This window comes from Muntiacus reevesi, chromosome 5 (genome assembly GCF_963930625.1).
Source record: "Muntiacus reevesi chromosome 5, mMunRee1.1, whole genome shotgun sequence".
Classification (NCBI taxonomy): Eukaryota; Metazoa; Chordata; class Mammalia; order Artiodactyla; family Cervidae; genus Muntiacus; species Muntiacus reevesi.
The window spans coordinates 76,670,863-76,694,267 of record NC_089253.1 but is presented as its reverse complement, the minus strand read 5'-3'; the positions used below and the strand labels follow the sequence as shown (position 1 = coordinate 76,694,267).

At 51.9% G+C, this 23,405-nt stretch overlaps 1 protein-coding gene across 2 annotated transcripts in view; it reads right to left on the bottom strand.

Annotated features, from left to right (window-relative positions):
- Positions 1-23,178, bottom strand: part of COQ8A (coenzyme Q8A) — a 45,158-nt gene extending 21,980 nt beyond the window's left edge. For both annotated transcript variants that reach the window (XM_065935572.1, XM_065935574.1), the window contains exons 1-2: positions 23,023-23,178; positions 271-456 (exon numbers count right to left, since the gene is read on the bottom strand). In XM_065935572.1, coding sequence (XP_065791644.1) covers positions 271-447 — 177 coding nt within the window. In that variant the 5' untranslated portion in view covers positions 448-456; positions 23,023-23,178. The remainder of the gene's footprint in view (positions 1-270; positions 457-23,022) is intronic.
- Positions 23,179-23,405: the final 227 nt, after the last annotated feature.

Genomic DNA, 23,405 nt, shown 5'->3' with positions numbered 1-23,405 from the left:
TGGTGAGTTACTAGTCAGACTGGAGAGCGTGCTGGGCTTCATGTTCTGGGGTTCTTCCCAGCTCTGTGAAGCTTCCTATAACTGAATCTCCAGTCACACGGCAGCAGCCTCCCCCTCACACCCGGAAGGATGGTGGGCTCCACTGAACAGTGGGCTGTCTGACCCTGGCCACAAGGAGACTGGCCATCCTGGAGGTGTCCGGGCTCACCCCCTGGTCTCACCAAGACCTCCAAATCCAGCCCCGCTCCCACCGCCAAGCGGCCTCCTTACCTGCACCTGCCCAAAGACCACGCCGACCTGCTCTGCGGCGGAGGACTGCAGGGCCCTGACCGCCATGATGAGCTCCCCGCCGAGGCCCAGGTGCTGCAGGTGGGTCTCCACGGCCGCCTGGGTCAGCTTGACAAAGCCTTTGACCAACATGATGGCGTCCCCCAACATGGCAGCCATCCTTCAGGGCTGGAAGAGAGTGGGGTGGGCCAGGTCAGGGTGGGGGCTCCATGCCTCACTCGGGGTCGCACTCACACGGACCACCTCTAACCCCAAACTCTGGCTGTCTGGTTTTTCCACTCCCCTTCTGATCCGGGTTGACCGAGAGAAAAGAGAGGCAGGGAGGGCCCAGGGGTCCAGGGAGACTGAGTGGCTCCCCACGCTGCAGGGCACGGAGCAGAGTCTGTGGAGGCGGGGCTGTGCACGGGGCCCATGTTCCCTGGCCGCATGGCCACCCTGTGGCACAGACTGAAGGGATTTGCCCAGAGTCTCAGCCACCAAGCAGCAGAATGAGGACTTGAATCTGGGAGTGCCTGATTTAGTTCAGCCTTCTTCCCTCTGAACCAAGACTGCAGGTTGGGGAAGGAACACCTCCCTGCAGGACTGGGGCCCCCAACTCCTCAGGGGCTCTCTGTCCACGCCCAGCCGCTCCTGCTCTGCCCTGAAGCCTCTGAAGACGCCCACCAAGGGACAACCAGAGTCCCTCCCCACACTCCGGCAATGCACTTGGAAAATCCTAGCCAGCATTAAAAACACCACCAACATGATGCGGGACACTGCGGGGAACAATGCAGGCAGGACCCGGCCTAAAACCTGGGTCCCCTCCATGCACGTACAGGCTGCTCTCTCCTTTCTACTGGGTCACAGTGTAAAACACATTTCTTTATGTCAGCGTGGAAAGTACACAGCATGCCTCGCCGGGTAGGGATTGTGCTGGCAATCTCCCAGGCATTGCTCAAGACCTACCTGGGGCTGTGCTGCTGGGAAGGGTAAGATAAGCTAAAATGAGGGGGCGCTGAAGAAAAAAACACAAAAAGGAAATGAGCAGAAGACTCCAAGGTGGGCAGGAGCATTCTGGCCAGGGGGCAGGGAGGAGCTGGGATCTGCCAGGAGTCCCAGAGATAAGAGGATAGGATCTGAAGGTACAGCGGGCAGGAGACCCACAGGAACAAACCTAGGAACAAACACAAGGAGGCCAAGCAGCACAGATACACCCTGGACGCAGTGTTGGGGCCATCAAGAGGGAGGGGACCGTCTCAGAGACACCTTCAGGATTCTCATCAGATTAAATAACAGAAGTGCAGACGGGAAGGTCAGGCGAGAGCACTGACAAGGATCTCAATCAGAACCCTTGGGACTTGAAAGACCGGCTTGCTCCTGTCCACCCTTCACAGGGAAGCAGCCCGTCAGTCCAGAGACACCTGCAGAGATCCGCTCGGCTTCCAAGCATGGGCACAGCTACTTTTACTTAAAAGAAGAGAAACCCACAAATGCACAGAAGCTTGGAAAGTTACGATGACCCACCCAACCTGCCCTCAAAGACCCCTTCACCTTCATAGGAAGACAGCTCCCAGACACTAGGCTGGGGTGCTTTCCACACTCCATTTCCTTAATCTTTATAAGCCACCTAATGACATGGATATTATTGCCCCCATTTCACCAAGGAGAAAACCAAAGTCAGAGGCGTTAACGAACTGGCTGAGGCCATTCAGCTCCAAAAGCTCAGTTCACCGACCCCAAGGCACGCCCTCAGGGAGCCACTGATTAGACACAAATGAACCTCCTGTACCCTAATCAAAGCCAAGGAGATTTCTGGAAGGTGCCCATACCCTTGAGGGAGACGGGAAAGAGGGGAGGGAGCTAGCCCTGCCCATCACCCAGGGCTATTTCACACCCTGGGCTCAACTCTGGGCTCCTGCTCCTATGGCAATAAACAAGTGTGAGTCCCGAAGACCAAATGTGCAGGACTGGGAAAAGATCACGTAATCAGAGCTCAAATGCAGCTGGTGCCAGCTCTTAATAGCTCCCCTGCCCCCGGCCCCACCCCTGACACATTTCACTCACGAAGGGAGAAGTTTTGAAAGAGATATCAGGGACACACAATGGCAGAGGCCAGGGCCCCAGCCCCATCCGTTCAGAAGGACCCTTGCAGGTGGCCCCAGGAATATCCACCATACCCCACTGCTGCACAAGTCCGCAGAAACAGATCTTCCCCTTGCTCACCTCCAAATCCAATCCAGATAACCAAGGCAGGAGACTCTCACAGGCCACGTGCACGTGTGCTGAGTCGCTGCAGTCGTGTCCAACTCTTTGGGAGCCCATGAACTGTAGCCCGCCAGGATCCTCTATCCATGGGATTCTCCAGGCAAGAATATTAGAGTGGGTTGCCAAGCCCTCCTCCAGGGGATCTTCCTGACCCAGGGATCAAACCCACATCTCCTGCAGCTCCTGCACTGCAGGCAGATTCTTCACCGCTGAGCCACGGGGAAGCACCTCACAGGACACAAGCCCCAATAATTCCAAAACCTCACCTTGTCTGCTAACTGACAGACCTATTTAATTCTGTTTTTAGGCTTAAAACTAATTCTACTAAATTTCTCATCCAAGTTATCATAACCACATAATTAAAGTTTTGCTAGAGCAAAGCTGATAAGTGGGTTTTCTGGCCAATTTCCCACACCTAGCTTGAATGGCCCCCTGCACTGATGGTGGAGCTCATTGTTAAATACCCAGGTGTGGCCCTGCACTCTGCAGAGGCAGGTCTGAAACCACCAGAGTCCAGTCCTAACTCTTCTGGTTTCTAAGTATGTCGGCTCTGAGCATAGTTCCCCGATGGGCCAGGATGACACCTACTTTACAATGATGATTTTTAAAAAATTCAAAAGAGGAAAAAAATGTTAAATAAACTGACCAAGTGTTTTTTTAATTAAATTCCTGCATTTGGGAAATATGAGTAGTAACAGTCTCCTTCACTATTTTCCTAACCGTCTTTCATTAACTTTTAGTTCATATATTCCACTTTCAAAGTGGCAAATAAATATGTCATCTTTAAAAGGTACACATTAAAAATTAATTAGCTACGCCTTTCTTCTTGCCTGCACGGTTGAATCCTCATACAGGAGAACTTTCCATGGGTGCCTGTCTCACCCTGGACAGCGAGTGCCATCATGGAGAAGGAGGACAAGAGCCAGTTCCCTGGAAAGGCAGATTCCATCCACATGGAAAAGACATCATGGAAATACACCTTCCCACTACTGTGGGGCAACATTGCCTCTTCTCACGTTAACAGATTTTGTTCGTAAACAGTCTGGCCTCGTGAACAGATTCACAGGTGGATGCATATTTCAAAATCGCAGCCCATGCCAGCCCCCTTGAGGATTATTCATCTAATGTGCAGGGACCACTGCCCCCAAACCTCCCCACATGCTGCTCCACTGTGTACAATGTGAAACGTTCGAACCTTAGTCAATACCAGGTATTTTTTGACAAAGGAATGTCTACCCTCAAGGAGCAGGGATGGGAAGGTGGACAACTGCCAGAGGAAATACCTTTCCAGAACTGTGTTCACCTTCTGACTTTCAAAAACGGGCTCTCATAAATCCTACTTCTAATACACCAGAACCCCAACGTGACTCAGAAATCAGCTATCCTGAATGTCGGTGCAAAACCCCTGCAGGAATGCACAGGCACCAGGCACTCAGCTACACCAGCAGGCATTTTCATCAGAATCTTAGGTAAACAAAATCAAAAGCCCCGAAAGTACATTAACCACAAGTTTCAAATCTTATCCTCATCACGATTTCAGCTACAAGTATTAGAGCCCTCACCCCAGCCCGCTTCACCCTGCTAGTTCTTACATGGGTTTTGGGGACCTTGCTGAGGAACAATACAGGGATGAAGGGTATTTTCAGGCTCCTCACCCACTTGGCACCATGCACCCCACACAACCTGGGCGCTGCACCAGTGAATGTAGCAGTGGGGGTGGAGGACGGGCACTCACATTCAGGGGCGCCCACTAAGGTACCAGCACCAAAATAAAGTCATTTGGTCTATTCTCTGAACACATTTCCCCCTTGGTGGTCTGGACTAGTCTGTGCAGGTCCTGGGATGAACCTGCCCTTGGCCCCGGTGCTCACAATTGCAGTGGCAAGCATGCACATCTATAATGGGCACAGCCACCACGGCGACAACCAGAGGCCAGCTGAGACTGACGTTTAAGGATCAGGTGCAGGGGAGGCAGCTGAGCAGCGGCAAAGCCCGGGAGCCCAGTCAGCCCAGCCACGGACACAGTGCACTGCTCGCCTCCCCAGCAGGAGGGCGTTGCAGGCGGGTGAGGGGCGGGGAGGGGGTCTCCAGGCCCCTTTTCCGGACTAATGTGCTAAAGGGCTATAAAGGAAGTAAACAGAGTTGTTGTCTAGAGAGAAAGAACTGGAACAAATGGAGCTCACCACTCCCCAGGGGCAGACACTGAGAAAGTACAGCCAGTGTCCCCTGACATGGGAGTCCTCACGCTCCGAGAGGAAATCTTCCTGCTGAACCTTCACCCTCTGACCTTCCCCACGAGCCTTCATTCATGCTGAAAAACAGACTCAGAAATCCTTCAGCTGGAAATTACGTGGGGTGTGAGGGCCTTCAAATCTAGCCTCCAGAACTAAAAAAAAAAAAACAATCCACCAAGTGATACCTACCTGGCCAGTTACAGTAAGATGTATCAGCAAGACAATGAGCTGTGTTCTTTTTAAAAATAAATGGGCATTCTCTGGCTGTCCAGTGGTTAGGGCTCGGCGCTTTCACTGCAGTGGCATGGGTTCAAGCCCTGCTCGGGGAACTAAGATCTCACAAGCCACATGGTGTATCCCCACAAAATACATACCTACATAAAACAGACAATCCTGACAAGCATTAAACAAACAAAGTCACCATAAATTTTTCCATCAGGATCCAAATGGGAGAATTTTATTTGGGGGGAGGGTTCCCACATGCATCCCCAAGCCCCCACTTCACTGCCAGAATTCACGATCTATCACTTGTCTCTTCTCACAAGGTGACAGTTAGCCAGCAACAGTGCATGAATTTATTAAGCCACTGTTCACTCCCCTCTGTAAGTATGAAGTGTGACAAGACAGACCAGCTCCCATCCGAGCAAAGCCCCAGAGTCTGTCTCTCTAAAAGTGAGCACACCCTCCTCTGATCTCTTCCCGTCCTGAGCTGGCCTGGAAGCCATGGGACGCCTGGTGTAAGGACCCCAAAGCCAGCTGCCCAGTAAGCCCTTTGTCTCGGGATGTGTGAAGCTCACTGACAAGCCTTCCCGAGCAGGCTTCTTCCTGTGGCTGCTGCATGCTCATCACCCAATGGCCCAGGGACATCAAGCTCAGCACATCCGGAACTGATTTCACTCCCCTTACCTGGCCACCCAGGCTCCCCATCCTGAGGACTGCAACCCTCTCCTAATCCCCCCAGGTGCTCCCAGCTGGGCAACCACAGCAGCCCCTCACTGACCTCTCTGTCCTCCAACCCCCGCTGTCTTGTGCAAGAACGCATGCCTTTCCTTCTCACCAGATCTCAGGGCAAACAGCACCTCTTCTGGGATGCTCTCCCCCACACGTCCCATCCCCAAAGCCCATCCACGTCCCTCCAAGGCTCCGTGTTCCATCCCCAGGTAGAAGTGACCATGCTCTAAATCTCCTGTGCATCCCCCACACCGAGCTATCAGCCAGAGGAGGGCACAGACCACGTCTGTGGTCTCCTCTCCATGTCTCCAGCAACTAGCACCACACTGGACACAAAGCAGACAGAAATGAACTCAGCTGGTCCCCCCAAGATTTAAGAAAGCCTGCCATTTCTGGGACAGGTTCACACCTGCTTGCAGCTTTTAATCTACATATGGAAACAAAGGTCTCCTAGAAGCCTTGTCTGAGGCAGAGTTCTCACACTTCAGGGGGCATCAGAAATCACCCAGGAGATTCGCTAAAACACAGCTTGCTGCTCCCCAACCCCAGGTTTCTGATTCTCTAGGTCTGAAATGGAACCTGGAAACGTACATTTCTAACAGATTTCCACCTGCTGCTGCTACTGGTCCTGGAAACTTACCTTAAGAATCCTGTCCTGGAAGAAGAGGGAAAAAGGAACACGGTGGTCCACACTCAAGGCCAGGCAGGAAGTCTAAACAGAGACCCTTTCCTCAAAGCTTCTCCCTGCTACTCCCTAAAAGTCTGGCTTTGTCCCTAAGTGGAAACCTTCCGCTCCCCTTCCTTTCCCATTACTCTTCCTCAAGAAACTGAAAAATGAGACAGCCACCAAAGAATCTCAATACTGCCACTTAATGTTCCTGGGAAAAGACTGTTTAATGACCTCCAGGAGGCCCGGGATGGGTGCTCACAGGTGGCCAAGGAGAATCTTTTTACTTTGGGCATGAACAGTCCCAGTTTCTAGTCTGCATGGACACTGGAAAATTCCTTTACATGCTTGAAATTTTTCCTTTTTTCTTTTCCTCTTAGAAAACAAAAACACCAGTGGACTGTTTCCTCCAAGGACTGGTAAGAGTGTGTGTGTTAGAGAAAAGACTTAAACCTCTGAAGCTCAAATCCACGAACTTCTGTAGATGTGCCCTTCACGTCAGCCTTTAAAATCACACCCCAGGGGCCAGTATTTCAGACCCTGAAGGCCTCTACCTAGTGAGGTCCGGCCTGAAGGCCCATTCATCAGCAGGTTCAGAAATATCCTAAAACACATCAATTTTCAAAGCCAACTGAAAACAGGAAGAAGAACCCAGGGCAAGAGACAGAGAAAAAGAGCCTGCGCCCCCCTCCAGCCCCACCTTGTACCCACCCCTTCACTATCGGTCAGCCCCAGCCGGGCCTGGTGAGTCAAGCTTCTACAACAGGGAACAGGCCACTAGGGTCATTCATGCCCCACAGCTGCAAGCCACCTCTGGAACACCCCAAACCTGTGTGCCTACTACAAAGTCCCCTTTCCCTGTCTCCTTCCCGGGCCATCCTTTCTGGGAGTTAATCAAGCATCCTTCCAAACTCTGTCAAACTGCATTTCCTTAACATTGAAATGTGTGATAAATCAGCCACAAGAACAAAACTCACAATACTAAGACTGGCTACATAAATAGTGATACACCCATAGATGGACTGCTATGCAACCACTTAAAATGACACTATGAAAGGTGTTTATTGGCAAACAAGAAAGTTTACTATATATTCCCATGTAGGAAGGAAGCAGGTTACACGACAATATTATCCTTTATTTTGGAAGGATAGAGGGAGGAGGAAAGAAGTTTGAGAGGGTGATGGGTGATAGATAGCAAACATGCAAAACAGGTCTTCTCTGGGTGGTGGGGTGATAAAATTTTTACTTTCTTCATTTGCTTTACTTACTAAAGTTTCAACAAGGAACATACACTACTTCTATGACAGAAAATAAGTTACAGAAAAATAAGCTTTAATATCTATTGTTAAAATAAAAAATAAAAGCAAGCACACAGAGGTGTGATTTAAAGAAACTAACCCATATCCCTCAAGTGTCTGTCCTGGGTGGGATGGGCAGAGGGCTGGACAGCAGATCAGAAAGCTATAAATAAGGCCTCTTCACATCCTTCTTTAGCCACTGTCCTTCATCAGAAGACAACTGCCCCTAACAGGCCACCAGGAAGATGGAACATGGCCATCCCTCTTTTGGGAAAGAAGCTCAACTGCTCTTCTCAGAAAGTGGTGAGAAAATCACTTGGCACAGGCAGGACTAATGCTGGCCCCTGTGTTAAAAAACAGAAATGATTAATGGGTACTTCCCCAAAAAACAGGATCCTTGTGGTGAAGTCACTTAATCGTGTCCGACTCTTTGTGACATGGACTGTAGCCTGTCAGGTTCCACTGTCCATGGGATTTTCCAGGCAAGAATACTGGAGTGGGTTCCCATTCCCTTCTCCAGAGGATCTTCCCGACCCAGGGATCAAACCGGGTCTCCTGCACTGCAGACAGACCCTTTACCATCTGAGCCACCAGGGTGTTTAGAATAATGTAGTAAGTACAGTGATCACATTTTTTGAACCAGAAGTTAAGAGACGTAACTGGTGCCCTTCTAGATCAGGGGTCAGCAATCCATGGGGACAAATCCAGTCCTGCTGCCGGTTTTTTCAAATAAGCATTTACTGGAACACAAATTACTGCTCATTCCTTTAGGTGTTGTCAACAGCTCATTGATATGTATTACCTACGCCTGTTTGGGGGTTTTTGGTTTGATTTGGTTTTAAGCTATAACACCAAGTTGAGTAGTTGCAAGTGAGAACTACGGCTCACAAAGCTTAAAATATCCCCTTATCTGGTTCTTTCAGGGAAGTGTGTTGACCCTGATTCTAGGGCAACAGAGTAAAACATAACCTCAACTGTCCCAGGAAATCTGGAAAGGTCACTGGAGTTACAGCAGTCCAACAAAGCTGGTATTGGGGTGAGCACACCTCATTACTTCTCTGCTCCTGACCCCAAGAGATGGGCACCTTCCCAGGCATAGAGCTGCCCACTACCCAGAGGCCCCAGGCAGGGGCTGGACAGAGGGAGGGGCTCTGAGGTGACCACCTTTTACTGGCTCACCCAGAACAGGATGATCTGAGAGCTGCTAATGAAGGGGTCAGGCCAGGGGTGGGTTGGGGTCAGATGCCGACTTCCTGTTCTTCTCCTTCCTCCTGCCTTACCCAAGGTTTTCAGCCACACAGCTGCCTCCTGCGTTCCCTCATCTCACATTAAAATGACAAGTCCACTGCTTGAGACTGAGTGGCTATAAATCCATCATCATCTAACCAGTCCTCCATCCCAGAACTTTCTCCATATCCCTAACAGGAGCTCCCTGTCAGGCAAGCACCAGCGTGTGCCTGGGACGGCGGGTATTGCTGGGAGGGGAGAGCCGGGCAGACAGGATGACCACTGCTGCTCCCACCCTCAGCCGCCCACCGAGCCCCCACTGCGGGACAGGGCAGCCTCCCGACCTGGTCCAGCTGCCCACCACAGACTCCACACAGGGCTGAAGACGCAGCCCTTGGCTGGCACAGTGGAACTGTCCCCTGTAAGGAAAGAAGTTCACTTCTGGGCCTCGAGCTGTCTCCTACACTAAGGACTTCATATTCCTTCAAAAGCCATTTCCAGACTATTGGAATTTTTTTTAGAAACCATTTAACTCTAACCATTTAGACTCTTATGCTAATAGCGGGCACTCTGACATTCTCCAGTGACTTTCACTGCTTCCCGAAACATCTGAAGCAGAAGACCAGCATGACGTGATGATAACGGTAGCTTCTATTATTCACTGAGGGTTTATTATACGTCAGGCTGTGTGCTGTGTGTTCTATGTGCGTTACCTCACTTACTTTTCTTTCTTCCCTGACCAGGGATTGAACCCACAATCCCTGTATTAGAAGCTTGGAGTCTTAACCACTGGACTGCCAGGGAAGTTCCCTCGCTCAAGAAGTACTACTATTATGTCCCTCATACAGTGAAGGAACTAAGGCAGAGAGAGGTTAAGTAACTTGCCCAAAGTCACACAAGTCACACCACTTGCCCAAAGTCAAAATAAGAGCTACAACTCGAATCTATCACAGCTCGGGAGCCACGCAACCATTTAACAGGTAAAAAGAGAAAACAAGCAAAAGAGTGAAATCCTAGATGGCAAGCCTCCATCCTTCACCCGCTGGGGAACTAAGACAACCTTAGGATTCCCTGTGGGTTGCCCCAAGGTGGACACTGGACTGGGGGCAGCGAGAGGGAATCAAAAAAGCAGCAGGAGAAGTTCCAGCCTCTAATGACAATCCAGAGAGAAACCCATGCCATGAATGAACCTGCACAGGCCCAGGACTCCAGAGCACAGGCGGGTAACTCAGAGGGCCCCAAGTGACCTTTCCTCTCACTGGGCAGCAAATGTAACTGATTACAAACACCAACATGCCAAGCATGGGGTCCTGAGTGCAGTCTCACTGTCTGATTACAAACCAATGTATTCTGCTTAAAAGATTAAGAAAGATTTGGTTCAGGAAGTGATACTGATGAAACAGTCAAGATGCTCTGGAGTTGGGCACTCCTGGTTAAAATTCTGACTCTGCTGCTGACCTAAGTAGTCATTTAAGCTCATCTTTGCACCTCAGTTTCCCTCATCTGTTCTCAAGAGGAGTGGGTTAGATAATCCATATAATACTACTTAGGACCCTGAATGCCTGGCACACACAGAAGGTGCTCAAAACCTGCTAGTTGATGATCATTATTATTACCACCACACAGACACTCTGGAATGAGGTCTGGACTTGGTGAGACCAGACTGAGCACGAATGAGACCAGTGTGGACAACCCTCTTACTGATTTACACTCCCAGCAGCGGGGCCAGGTACGGTACCAGATGTGACTCAGGGAGGGCAGACTCACCCTCTGCTGGGGACCAGTGTGGCTTATACGGCTGTGTTGTGAGGCATTACTCAGGAAAGGCAGCCCAGCGTGCTGGCAGCCCGCATCCTGTGCCCAGGACAAGCAGGATAAAAATACTGCTGGTAATCCTCAACACGGTTAATGCCACTCTCAGAGAAGATAACTGCATGGGAGGCTTTCGCCAGGTATTTTCAAGGAGGGACAGTGCAGGGAAACCCCTCTGACGCCCACAAGTTCCCTGGCTCCATCCTACAGCCCATCTGCCGCCAGATTAATCCTCAAAGCCATTTGCATCACATTTCACCCTTGGCTCAAACGGCTCCTAGTTTTCTACAGAATAAGCCCCAAACTCCTAAGCCTGAGGGTGGAGGCTGAAGTCAGGACCCAGGCCTCCCGTCCAATCTCTGCTTACACCTATGTGCCCCCACAACACACATACACAGACACACATGAACGCACCTACTCCTTCACCTGTGCACTTCACCTATGCACCCATCAGCCATGCAGACTGTCTGCACGATGCCAGCCTCTGGGCCTGGGCATCAGCTCTGGGCACGTGTGCACACACACACGCACGCACACACACATATGCATGCACACACACACGCACCTGCTCCTTCACCTGTGCACTTCACCTATGCACCCATCAGCCATGAAGACTGTCTGCACGATGCCAGCCTCTGGGCCTGGGCATCAGCTCTGTGAGCGTGTGCACACACACACGCATGCGCACACACGCATGCATGCGCGCGCACACGCACTTGCTCCTTCACCTGGGCACTTCATCTATGTACCCATCAGCCATGCAGACTGTCTGCATGATGCCAGCCTCTGGGCCTGGGCATCAGCTCTGCTTTGACCAGCCAGGATGTTTCAGGTCCCTGAACCTGCTTCCTATAACCTCAGCTGGATACTAATGATGGCCTAAATCCAATCTAAATAAGAGAGACAGAAGTACTTTGAAATGTACGAATATATTCAACATTCCTTGAATATATTCAAGGACATATGTTTAAATCAGGCCCTCATTGTTTCTCAGTTCTTATGAACTTAAGACTTTCCATCAACTGATGTAAATTTTCCAGCTCTGGTCAGATTCTGCCCCATTTTTAAGTTACCTTTAGCACACAGAAGTCTTCTCAATAATAAGCCTCTTGCAGAAGGCTCACATCTCACACACCTCTGACTCTTTCCACCCCCACATTCCCACCCCCCACCCCCCCCACATACACACAGACTGACCTTGACCACACAAACACCAGTGTAATCTGCACTGTCACACAGAGGTGAATAAGGACCCTGGTGCTGCAGTTGAGGAACTTCTCTTAAACTAAAATCAGATATTTACGGGGTTGTGTTAAAATTTGGCCAAAATACTATGGGTGGCTGTGGCCGGCTGAATGATGGCCACCCAGAGATGTTCACACAGATGAACACACATGTTCTAATCCCCACAATCTGACTAAGTTATCTTGAGTGGCGAAAGGGACTTTGCAGGTGTGATTAATTAAAGAACTTGAGATGGAGGGTTATCCACCTGGCTCCAGTGTAATCAGGGGTGCTTATGAGAGAGGCAGGAGGATCCAACTCAGAAGAGGGAGATGTGAGAGAGGCAGAGGTTAGAGCGATGCAGTTGTGAAGACAGAGCCACGGCCAAGGGAGGCAGGCGGCTCCTAGAGGCTGGCAAGAGGAGGGGAGCGGCTCTGTCCTTGGGCCGAGAGAGTCTGCTGACTCCTTGGTTTTAGACAGGTGAGACCCACGTCAGACTTCTGACCTCCAGAATATTAAGATGATAAATCTGTAGTGTTTTTAAGTCACTGAGTTTGTGGTCATTTTTTATAGCAACAATAGGAAACTAATGCAGTGGCTATTTTTTTTAAGGTAAATTGTTGGGCTGGGAAGAAGGACTGTAATCTAGAATAATTTCGAGGTCATTCCTCTAAAATAACTTAGTGCGTTCACTCTACAAGCGGCGCTGAGTGCCAGGCGCTGTGCTAGGTGCTGGGATATCCCACAGGCAGCTGGAGACACACTCCTGTTCCTGATGACACAGTCCTGCTTGCATTCAGTATAAACATACCCCATTTGTCTACCAGCCTCGGCCCAACACCAAAAACATCACGGAGCACTTGTGTTACATGCCAGGCCCTGTGCACGGCGTGGGGCACCACAACCGCCCCCACCCTCAAAACGCTGCCAGAACTTACATTCTTAACCTTTTAAAACACATTCACTGCAGATTAAACATTTCAATGAAAATAATATTAATAACAAGAACAGCTAATTCTTATACTAACAGTCATTATTCCCCTTCTGCATGCGTCACTTTGTGTTACTCCTAATCTCACAACCAGGGCTTCCCTGGTGGCTCAGATGGTAAAGAATCCGCCTGCAATGTGGGAGACCTGCGTTGGATCCCTGGGTCAGGAAGATCCCCTGGAGGAGGGCACGGCAACCCACTCCAGTATTCTTGCCTGGAGAATCCCATGGACAGAGGGGCCTGGTGGGCTACAGTCAATGGGGTCATCAAGACTTGGACATGACTGAGCGACCTTCACTTCACTCTAACCTGACAACAACCCTGTAAGGATCACAGTCCCCACTTGCTGATAAGGCACAGCTCTACCGGGTAAAGAGATCTCCAGCCCCAACACTGTCAGGAGGCAGCCAATCTACACCTGCCTGACCCCAGGCTCCCTCAGGCCTTTCCTCTTGTGGCCTAGGAAGTGAGAGCAAATGAGAAAACTGACCCCAGGTCAGTGACATGTTTTTAAATCAGTAGTCACTCTCCTGGAAACACAGCAAGGTTGACGCCTTGGAAAGTGTCCAACTGGTTGCAGAAAACTATGAGTCATAAAAATCCAGGAGCTGGCTGGGCTCTCCAGGGCCACCTGGCCAAACTGCCTTACTGGAAAGTTCCTCAGCTACCAGACTGAAGTGTCAGGCTTCTCAGCACCAGCGATCCCACCCCGGTCCTGTCTCAGACACAGTGGGAGAAAGGGCAGGAGCCTCACACGGGGTCCACTCTGGGTGTGCACCCTGGGTATGCGGCCCCAGTCCTGCCGTGTACCAACCGTGACCAGCAGTACCTCCAAATACCACATGCAGGCCAGACATGGGCACTTGCGCATGTCACTGGTGTGAAGGTTAAATTAACGACTCCTGCTACGGAGAGCCCAGGCAACCTTTGGCATGTGCTGTGCACAGTCGCTCAGTCGTGTCCGACTCTTTGCGACCCCATGGACTGCAGCCCACCAGGCTCCTCTGCCCATGGGGATCCTCCAGGCAAGAGTACTGGAATGGGTTGCCATGCCCTCCTCCAGGGGATCTTCCCGACCCAGGGATCGAACCCAGATCTCCTGTATTGCAGGTGGATTCTTTACCATCTGAGCCACCAGGGAAGCATACACAAAACCCCAATAGTTTTTAAAACCAGTGAGTTAACTACAAGGGACAACTCTAGACAGACGACTGTATGCAGACAGAGGGCAAGGCGGCTGCCTCCTTGCTGACCTCCACTCTCCTTTGCTGGAAGGGAGCATGGGCCCAGGCCTTGGCCCTCAAGGTTCTTCACTGCAGGCCGCCAGACATCTTTCCAGGGTTTATTTGCCACTATCTCCCCCACACCAGGGCTTCAGCCAGAATGGCTCATCCCCAACACACACACACACAGACATACCCCCACCCCACACACACACTCACACGTTTTCCTGCTTCCACATGCTGCTCCCTCCGCCTCCCCCGGGACACCCTTTCCTCTGCCAACATCCTACCTATTCTCATGAAAACTTAGACGCTCCATAGCGGTCCCCTGCCCCATCCTAAAGCCACGTCTCTTCCTCATCTCTTAACGGTCTAAGGTCGTCTTGCCATGCCCTGCAGGACTCTTTGTGTACCCCTCCTGTCTCCTGGGGTTGCATGGTGTGTTCCTGGAGAGGAGATTCTCTTACCCAGACCCTGACTCCCGCTGAGGACTGGCACTGCACTACACCCTCACCAGGAGTTTATTACCCACGGGCACCCAGGGGCTCCCCAGCTTCTCAAGCTGCATCTTTTGAATCCAGAACTCAAGTGACACCAGGGATGCTAAGCCCCTGAGAAACGCTTTCTGTCCACAATCACTGTGAGCCACCCACAACGCAGAGGCATGGACATGGCAGGAGGACCAGCACCCTGTGTTTTAACAGGCAGAAGAGGGAGAAACAGGAAGAACAACATTCATAAGGGGACATTTGGGAGTCTGCTCCTATGCGCACGCAGACACGGGGAGGGAGTGGTGTGGCCCACCCAGGATGCCCTATTCAGCCCCACTCCCTGCTTAGAAGAGTGGGAGGGAAGAGGGAAAAGAGAACAGGTCTGGCCCACGAACAGTGAGTTCACGTGGGCTGCAGCAGGGGCATAGCAGGCGTGACCCATACGTGGTACCCAGCCCTCAGCTTTACCAAATGTTGGCTGTAAACACAGCAGGGAGCAAGAGCCACAAACTGCTTTTTTGAACTCACACAGATGGGAGATGTTTGCTCCAGAATCTGTCAAACAGTAACCACTTGTGGGTCACAGGGCAACCTATTCTTACCTTCACCCTCCCCTGAGCCAGGCCTGGTGCCAAACAGAGAAAATGTGCCAGGCAGAAAACAAACCAGGCTTAACCCCAGGATCTGGGTTTAATGTAAAAGTTCTCTGTGTGTGTGAACAATCCCCAGGGCCTCGTGTCTTGCCCAGCAGATGGCAGGAACCCTCTGGCTCCCAGTCAGCGAAGGCGGCCAGCCAGCCCCAGGTTCGAAGCCCACCCTGGGTACCAGCTACATGTGACACCGGGCACCCCTGCTCTCCCTTGGGCTGAGCTTCCTCGTTTCCTCACGTGTAAGAAGCTGAGACTGACCTAGATGACCTCAAGATTTGAGATTAGGACATGGCCTTTTAATCCCTGAGCAGATCAGGATGACCCAGGGCAGTGCTAAAAATTGGAATTTAACAGGGTCTAGAGAGAATCACAGGCTTCCCAAGTGGTGTGAGTGGTAAAGAACTTGTCTGCCAATGCAGGAGGCAAAAGAGACCCGAGTTTGATCCCGAGGTAGGGAAGATCCCCTGGAGGAGGGCATGGCTACCCACTCCAGTATTCTTGCCTGGAGAATCCCAAGGACAGAGGAGCCTGGAGGACGACAGTCCATGGGGTTGCAAAGAATCAGAAACGACTGAAGTGACTTTGCGTACACACACACACAGAGAGAGAATCACACTCAAAAGAATCTGAGTACTAACCCTTCTAGACACTCTATGAAAATAGCAAGCGTGTGTGTGGTGGGGGGTGGGGGGGATGGGCAGACTGGCTTCTCAGGGGTGGAGAGGTGGGGACCACAGCCTCTTTCAGGCAACACCTCTGGGAAAGTCCAGTGGAATGGGCAGGGAGCAGGGAAGGGACTGGGCCCCTTCTCAGAGAACCAAGAAACACTTCCCTGCCCCACTTACACACACACACACACACACACACACACCCTTTCTCAGAGGACCAGGGAACACTTTCCTGCCCCACTTACACACACACACACACACACACACACACACACACCCTTTCTCAGAGGACCAGGGAACACTTTCCTGCCCCACTTACACACACACACACACACACCAGGAAACACGTCCCTACCCCACTTACGCACACACACACACACACCAGGAAACACTTTCCTGCCCCACTTACACACACACACACACACTCTCCCTCCCTCCTCAGCAGCTGCCAGGAGCCTGACTTCCCCTTTGAGCACCAACACCAGGCCAGCCTCCCCTCTCACATCAAGCAGAGGGCCTTGCTCACATCTAGCTGACCTCTTGCTTCCCTAAAACAAAGGCAACCAGCTGTGCTCGCCCTCAAGCCCTGGTCCAGGTCTCAGCCCTCCCCGGGACTCTCCTCCCATCCTATCCCCTCCATGTGCTGTCATCCCCTTCTTCCCTCTCCTTCCTCCTCTAGGATCTTGCCTCTGACCTATTTTTTGTTTTGCCTTCAATCTCTCCTTCCACAAAAGCTTTCCACCTCAAGCCCACAAACCTGCTCTCAGCTTTCATGCACCAAATATCAAAAAACCTCCTGTTGATTCTGTCTCTCCTTCAGCCTCATGCCTGCCAACGCCTCCAGGGACAGAGGGTACCTCCTGTCTTGTCCTTCCTTCTCCCTCAGCACAGGCTGTCTGGCCCAGACCCCAAGCTCTCCACCACCACCCCCCACACCGTGACACTCACAATGTCTACTTGATGGCTCCATCCACCTAAGCCACCCCAACACCATCCTCCTCAGCCTTTCCCGCTGGCCCCACACTCTCTCAGGAAATCCTGACCTGGGTTTCCGTCACTCACTGTCAGTCCCTCAACTCAGCATCTTTCACCAGTTCCTCATCCTCACAGCACAGGTGTCCCCAGGCCTAGTCCCCAGCCTCTCCTTCTGGCTCCCTACACTGTCCCCTGGGGACAGGCTTCAGCCTCCCCATGGGCTGGCGGCTCCCCCAGGCCTGTGCATGCCATTCCCAGCTGGAGCAGGCCATCCAAACCACTGAACCAATTCTAGAACCAAACCAGTTATACATACATGACATCTCTCCCTCCAGGTCCTACAGACACCAATGAAGGGGTCCAGGGAACTGGGGGCGGGGGGAACGGAACAGTTCTAGACCTTGACTGGGATAATGGTTATGTGATTCTATGCATTTACCAAACCATCCAACTGCACACCAGAAAGTATGAACCTACCGTATGCAAACTGTACCTAATAACAAAAGAATCGAGGGGAAAAGTCCCACAAGGCACCTCGACCCCTGTGCTTCTAAAACGATCACCATCTTCCTTCCGCCAGTCCAGCTCCTCCTCCCCTGACCCTGTTTTCAGCAGTGACACCACCATCCACCCCAAACAGTGCTTGCCCCACTAGACATCTTAGCCTGGGTTAAGCAGTCACTTAAGAGATTCCACCTGCACAGAGTTACATTCTCTGGACTCTACGCTCTCATTCCACCTCCCCAAGCAAGGCCTGTCACCTGGGACTCAGGCCCCTCACTTCTCACAGGCCACCTCACTAGGCTCCCCTTCCTCTACCCTGAGCCCTCCACCATAATCCAGTCCCCATTCTGTGCAGTTTGCCTTCTGAGGGCCCTCCCCTCCCCATAGCGGCGTCTACTTTTGCCCCTTCCTGCTCAGGCCTCAGCTTTGGATCCTGTCTCTCCCACAGAAGCCCGGGCACCCTTCGGGCCGCAGCTCCTAGACCTCCCAGTGCAGAAGTCTACTTCGTGAGCCGTCTCCCAACAGAACCAGCAGCACTGCACCCTGGGCTCCCACAGCAGAGGGCTCCCCCACGCCCCACAGCCCCCGGCCCTGCACAGCCTGCCCAGGACCCTGGGATACCCGCGTCCACTGCACATACGCCAGGGCAGGGAGCCGCCTCCCTCTCTGTCAGGGCCCCCCAGGCTGCCACTGAGCTGCGGGCGCTCAGGGAAGCCTTTCCAGCCTGAACTATCGGCTGAAAAGTAGGACGGCTAGGCCAAGCCCACCAGGCCCCCTGACCCCACTGCTGAGATAAATGCCAGAGAAGTATTAGTGGACTATCCTAAACTCCTAAGGGTGATCGCACAGGCTACTTCAACACGAAGCAGGGACTCACCCCATCCACTCCCTAGCCCAGCCCCCCACCGCTCCCCTTCAACTCCTGACCCTCCCACCAAGCTGCACTCACCCCCACCAGGCAGTGCCCGGTTCCAAGACTTCCGCTCAAAGAGCCCACTGCCTGGACAGATGCCACTCAAAGAATGGGCCTGGGACTGAAGGTGTCATCCGTGATGAAGTAACAGGAGTACGCACTTAGAAAGGCTTCCCTGGTAGCTCAGCTGGTATAGAATCTGCCGGCAATGCAGGAGACCCCAGTTAGATTCCTGGATCAGGAAGTTCCCCTGGAGAAGGGACAGGCTACCCACTCCAGCATTCTGGGGTTTCCCTGGTGGTGGCTCAGATGGTCAAGAACTCGCTTGCAATGTGGGAGACCTGAGTTCAATCCCTAGGTTGGGAAACCTCCCTGGAGGAGGGCATGGCAACCCACTCCAGTATTCTTGCCTGAAGAATCCCCATGGACAGAGGAGAAACTGGGGTCGCAAAGAGTCAGACACAACTGAGCGACTAAACACAAGCACTCAGAAACCCTCACAGCCATTTAGCACTGTCATGATGCGAAGAGCTGACTCATTGGAAAAGACCCTGATGCTGGGAACGATTGAAGGTGGGAGGAGAAGGGGGCGACAGAGGATGAGATGGTTGGATGGCATCACCAACTCGATGGACATGAGTTTGAGTAAGCTCTAGGAGTTGGTGATGGACAGGGAAGCCTGGTGTGCTGCAGTCCATGGGCTCTCAAAGAGTCAGACACAACTGAGTGACTGAACTGAACTGATGACACGTTTAGTGTGTTTTGCAAAAGTACTGGTCTGCAGCAAATCGGGAAAAAATAAAACCTGGCCTTAAGCATAGAGTCTGGGAAGCCCTGGCCCCTCACTCCTATACACTCCTCCCCCTTTCTGCTAAAATCCTGCTCATCCTCAGTGTCCCAGTTAACACGCCTTCTCCTCCAAGAGTCACTAGCCAGAAGTGATCTCACTCAGAGCCCCTAGTCCAAACCACACTGAGGGTGTTTAGGTGGTATCTGCATACCACTTATTACAATTCCCAGAGGCCAGGGACCCAGGGAACTGTTCAGTTTTATATTCCCAATGTCACACTCAAGGCATACAATCAACTGAGACTTGTTCAACAAGAAGTAAATAACCAGCTGCTGCTGTTGCTGCTAAAGTGCTTCAGTCGTGTCTGACTCTTTGCGACCCCATGGACTGTAGCCCACCAGGCTCCTCTGTCCATGGGATTCTCCAGGCAAGGATGCTGGAGTGGGTTGCCGTGCCCTCCTCCAGGGGATCTTCCCAACCCAGTGACTGAACCCATGTGTCTTATATCTCCTGCGTTGACAGGCGGGTTCTTTACCACTAGTGCCACCTGCAAAGCCCACCCACAATGTCACTCAGGACTTTCCTTCAGGGCAGGACATGGAGGGGCACCAACCTTTAGGTTACACACAATTTCCCTGGTTTGAACCAAATGCAGCCCCTCTCTCTCCGCCCAGATGGAAACGGGGCAATGTTTTAAAAAGCAAGTTGAGGGCTCTGGAGACAAGAATTCAGTCACTATTCACTACAAGAGAATCTACAATACTCTGAAATGGCAAGTTGAGCGAAAAACTCTCAGCTTCCTCAAGAATCCTTCTCTGCATGGACAGAACAAAAAAATAAATCGTGTCCAAGTATGAAGAATAAAAAGATTTTTTTCAGGATCATTTCCAACTTTAAATATTCTGTAGGCCCCTGACCTCAAACAAAAAGGTCAAGAGCTCAGGAGCCTGTAACCCCACAATGAACAACATGCTTGTGAACAGACCACTCAGATTGGAAAACTGTGGGGAGAAGCCCACCCAGACGCACCCCACTCAGGGTCCCGACCCTGCCTCAGAGTCAGCGGATCCCATTCCCACTACCCCCTCTCCCTGATGGGCCCAACTCCTAATAGAGCAGGACCCTCACATCCCCCCCGCCCACCAGCTCTTCCTTCTCCAGGCTCTCCCAAGTTCCTGGCTGTTGTTTAGCAAGAATGCTGGAACTATTTCCAGATGCCACTGTCAGATCAAGACAACTCTCTATCTAAATATCCCTGTCTAATTTTGCACACAGCTCTTGTTTCAACTGACAAAGATAATGACTCAGTGTCCACAGCTCTTGATGGAAAATCATCCTGCCAAGTTTGGAGCTTCCCAATAATAGGCTTCTCTAAACTTCTTTTTGAGAAAGGAAGACTGACCTCCCTGTACAGATTCCGTTCTGCAGGCAAGAAAGGGTACCCAAAAGACTCCCTAACAAACCAAAGAGTGTTATGGGAAAATCCTGCTACATTCCTATAGGACCAATCAATGACAAGAAAAGGAAATCCATGGCAGGGACTTGGGGTGTTTTTCCTGTACAATAACCATTGTTTCTTCACTTTTCTGCATTCATCAGTTTGGGACTTTGGAATTTGAGGCATAAATTCTGGGTTAAAGTGAAGACAAACTCTAGACTCAGAAATAAAGCGTCTTTCCCTGCAAAAACAAATGGCTCATTGTCTCTGACATTGTCTCTGATGCTTCGATCAACTATAAAAGCACTCTACAAATTGTACGTAAGTCCATTCTGCACCAGTACACTTCTGGGTAGCCTCTTTCTGAAGGAGTACATGGTACAAGTAAATACACCCACATATGTGTTTGAAATGCAGACACTTTCTCTCTGCAGACATGGGCCTAGCCCCCTCTCACATCATAAGACATAAGAGATGTCTCAGTAAATAAGTGAGGATGAGCAAAGTATCACTTTGGAAAATCCACTTATGGAAAACTGAATTAATTGGCCTTTCAATCAGCACTGACAGCTTAAACATCTTTGCTGACTGTTTAAAAACCACCCCATGGTTATTTCACATGCATATCTCCCGGAGTCTTGCAAAGTCGCCAAAGACAGAAACCACAAGTCTCCCACTTCTTCGTTTGGGCTTCCCAGGTGGCGCTAGTGGTAAAGAACCCACCTGCCAATGCAGGAGACATGAGACCTGGGCTGGATCCTTGGGAAGATCCCCTGGAGAAGGGCATGGCAACGCATTCCAGTAGTCTTACCTAGAGAATCCCACGGACAGAGAAGACTGGCAGGCTACAGTCCATAGCGTCTCAAAGAGTCGGACATGACTGAGGCAACTTAATATGCATGCCCACTTCTGTATTCTGGACTCAGTCTCTGCCATGCATTCAGCAGGCACAGGTAATGCCCATAGGTTTCTAACCTCCTATCTTACTCCTATCCCCCCAGGTGTGGAGCAGAAGGGAAGGAAATTCCCTTAAAGCCCAACCAACATGGCTGCTATCATTGGCTTAGGACAGACAGCACAATGCTATCTGCTACCTAAACTTCTCAGCTACTCATGGACAGGTCCCAGTGGGCCTCTGGCAGCATGGGAAGAGTCTTTTTACAGTTTTATCTCCGTGGTTCTCAGCCAAGGTTGACTGAGTCCTCCAGAAGACATCTGGCAATGTCTGGAGACATTATTGGTTGTCACAACTAGTGGGGGGAGATGAGGGGGGAACTACTAACATCTAGTGGATAGAGGCCAGGGATGCTGCTGAAAACTGAGAAACCCTGGCTTATGTGACACACAGGAAAGCATTCAGACCACCTTAGTTCACTTTTCCTTTGAGTTGTCCAAGGTCAGGCCCAAAACCATAACCTTGTTTTGTCTGCATCATTTGCAAAGTTGAAAATGCCCAAAGCCATCATCAATCATAAAGGTGTTTCCCCCGAGAATCACCAGTTTCCACCCCCTCCAACTCCCGCTTTGTACCTTCTCCAGAGTTGGGCCCTCTTGCCAGCATAACAACTGGCAAGCTGGCATCATGCACGCTCAAATCCTTTAACAACAAGTTAGACCTGGCAGGTCCAACTCTTCAGTCTCCTGTCACGCACACCCAAGGCCCAAGTGAGCATGGACGAGTTTCCCAATGGGCTCCAGGCCCTACCTAGGATGAAAGGCTGCACAGAAGCCGCTCACACTTCAGAGGACTGGCATCCAAATGGAGAGTTCCAGGATGCAGACCTACCCCCCAGCAGCACTCCCCATCCCACAAGGCACATGGGAAGACCAGCCTCCATTTGGCAGAGGGGCAGGCACTGGGGTAAGGCACGACCACTGACAAGACCCCCAGCATTTGAAGAATGCAGGAGGACGGGCCAAAGAAAAGCCAACGGAGAACAGAACCAAAAAGGATCCTCATTCCCATGTTCATACAAAACCCTCACCAGTGAAACCCAACAGCTGGCTAGGGCCAAGGGCGTCAAAGTCCTGACACAAACTTCGGGCCAGGGACAATTAGCGCCCCTGAGACAGTGCAAAGGGGTCTAGGCGTGAAGAGAAATGTCTTCATTAGAAAGCGAGGCAGGAAAGCAGTACCGGCGACCAAGAAACTAGGCATCAGGTCACCAGCGCAGCTAGGCGAGTTCGCAGGAGCCAAGGCTCTGGCACCCTTCGTACCCTCCGCGAGACAGGTATGGGCTGTAGGCGCCCACCCTGCATTCTGAGGCGCGCCCACCGCGCAGCGGCCCGGAACTCGGGGCAAATGAAACTCGCCAAGGGGAAGCCACGCTGCCACTTGAGGATGCAAGAAGGGCCCAAGCGGGAGTTAAGCTCCGCTCTGGCCTCAGGCAGACAGCGCCCAGGGCACGCGGCGGCCGGCGAGCAGCAGCCTTACCCGGCTGCAGGAAGCTGGGATCCGCGGTCACCTTCGCGCAGCCTCCGCGCGCTCGCCTCAGCGCTGGCCCCCGGCACGCGCTCCGGATCTGTTTACCAACTCGCCCGCGCCCGGAGACCCAGAGCCCTCGGCCCTGCCCCACGAGCCGCTCCCATTGGCTGCGCCGCCGCCGCCAGCCCAACGCCGCGCGTCGTGGGGCAGCGTGCTCGGCCCGTGCGCTCGACCCGCGGCCAATGGGGTCTGAGGGCGGAGAGAGAGGAGCCAATGGGAGGCCTTCCCAGAGCGCAGGGCCCCGCCCATTCTTCCCCTCGCTGCTGCCCTCTCCCCTAGTTGAAAAAGCCGGACTGAAGACCACGCGTTGGGTTTAGAGAGACAGCTCGCGT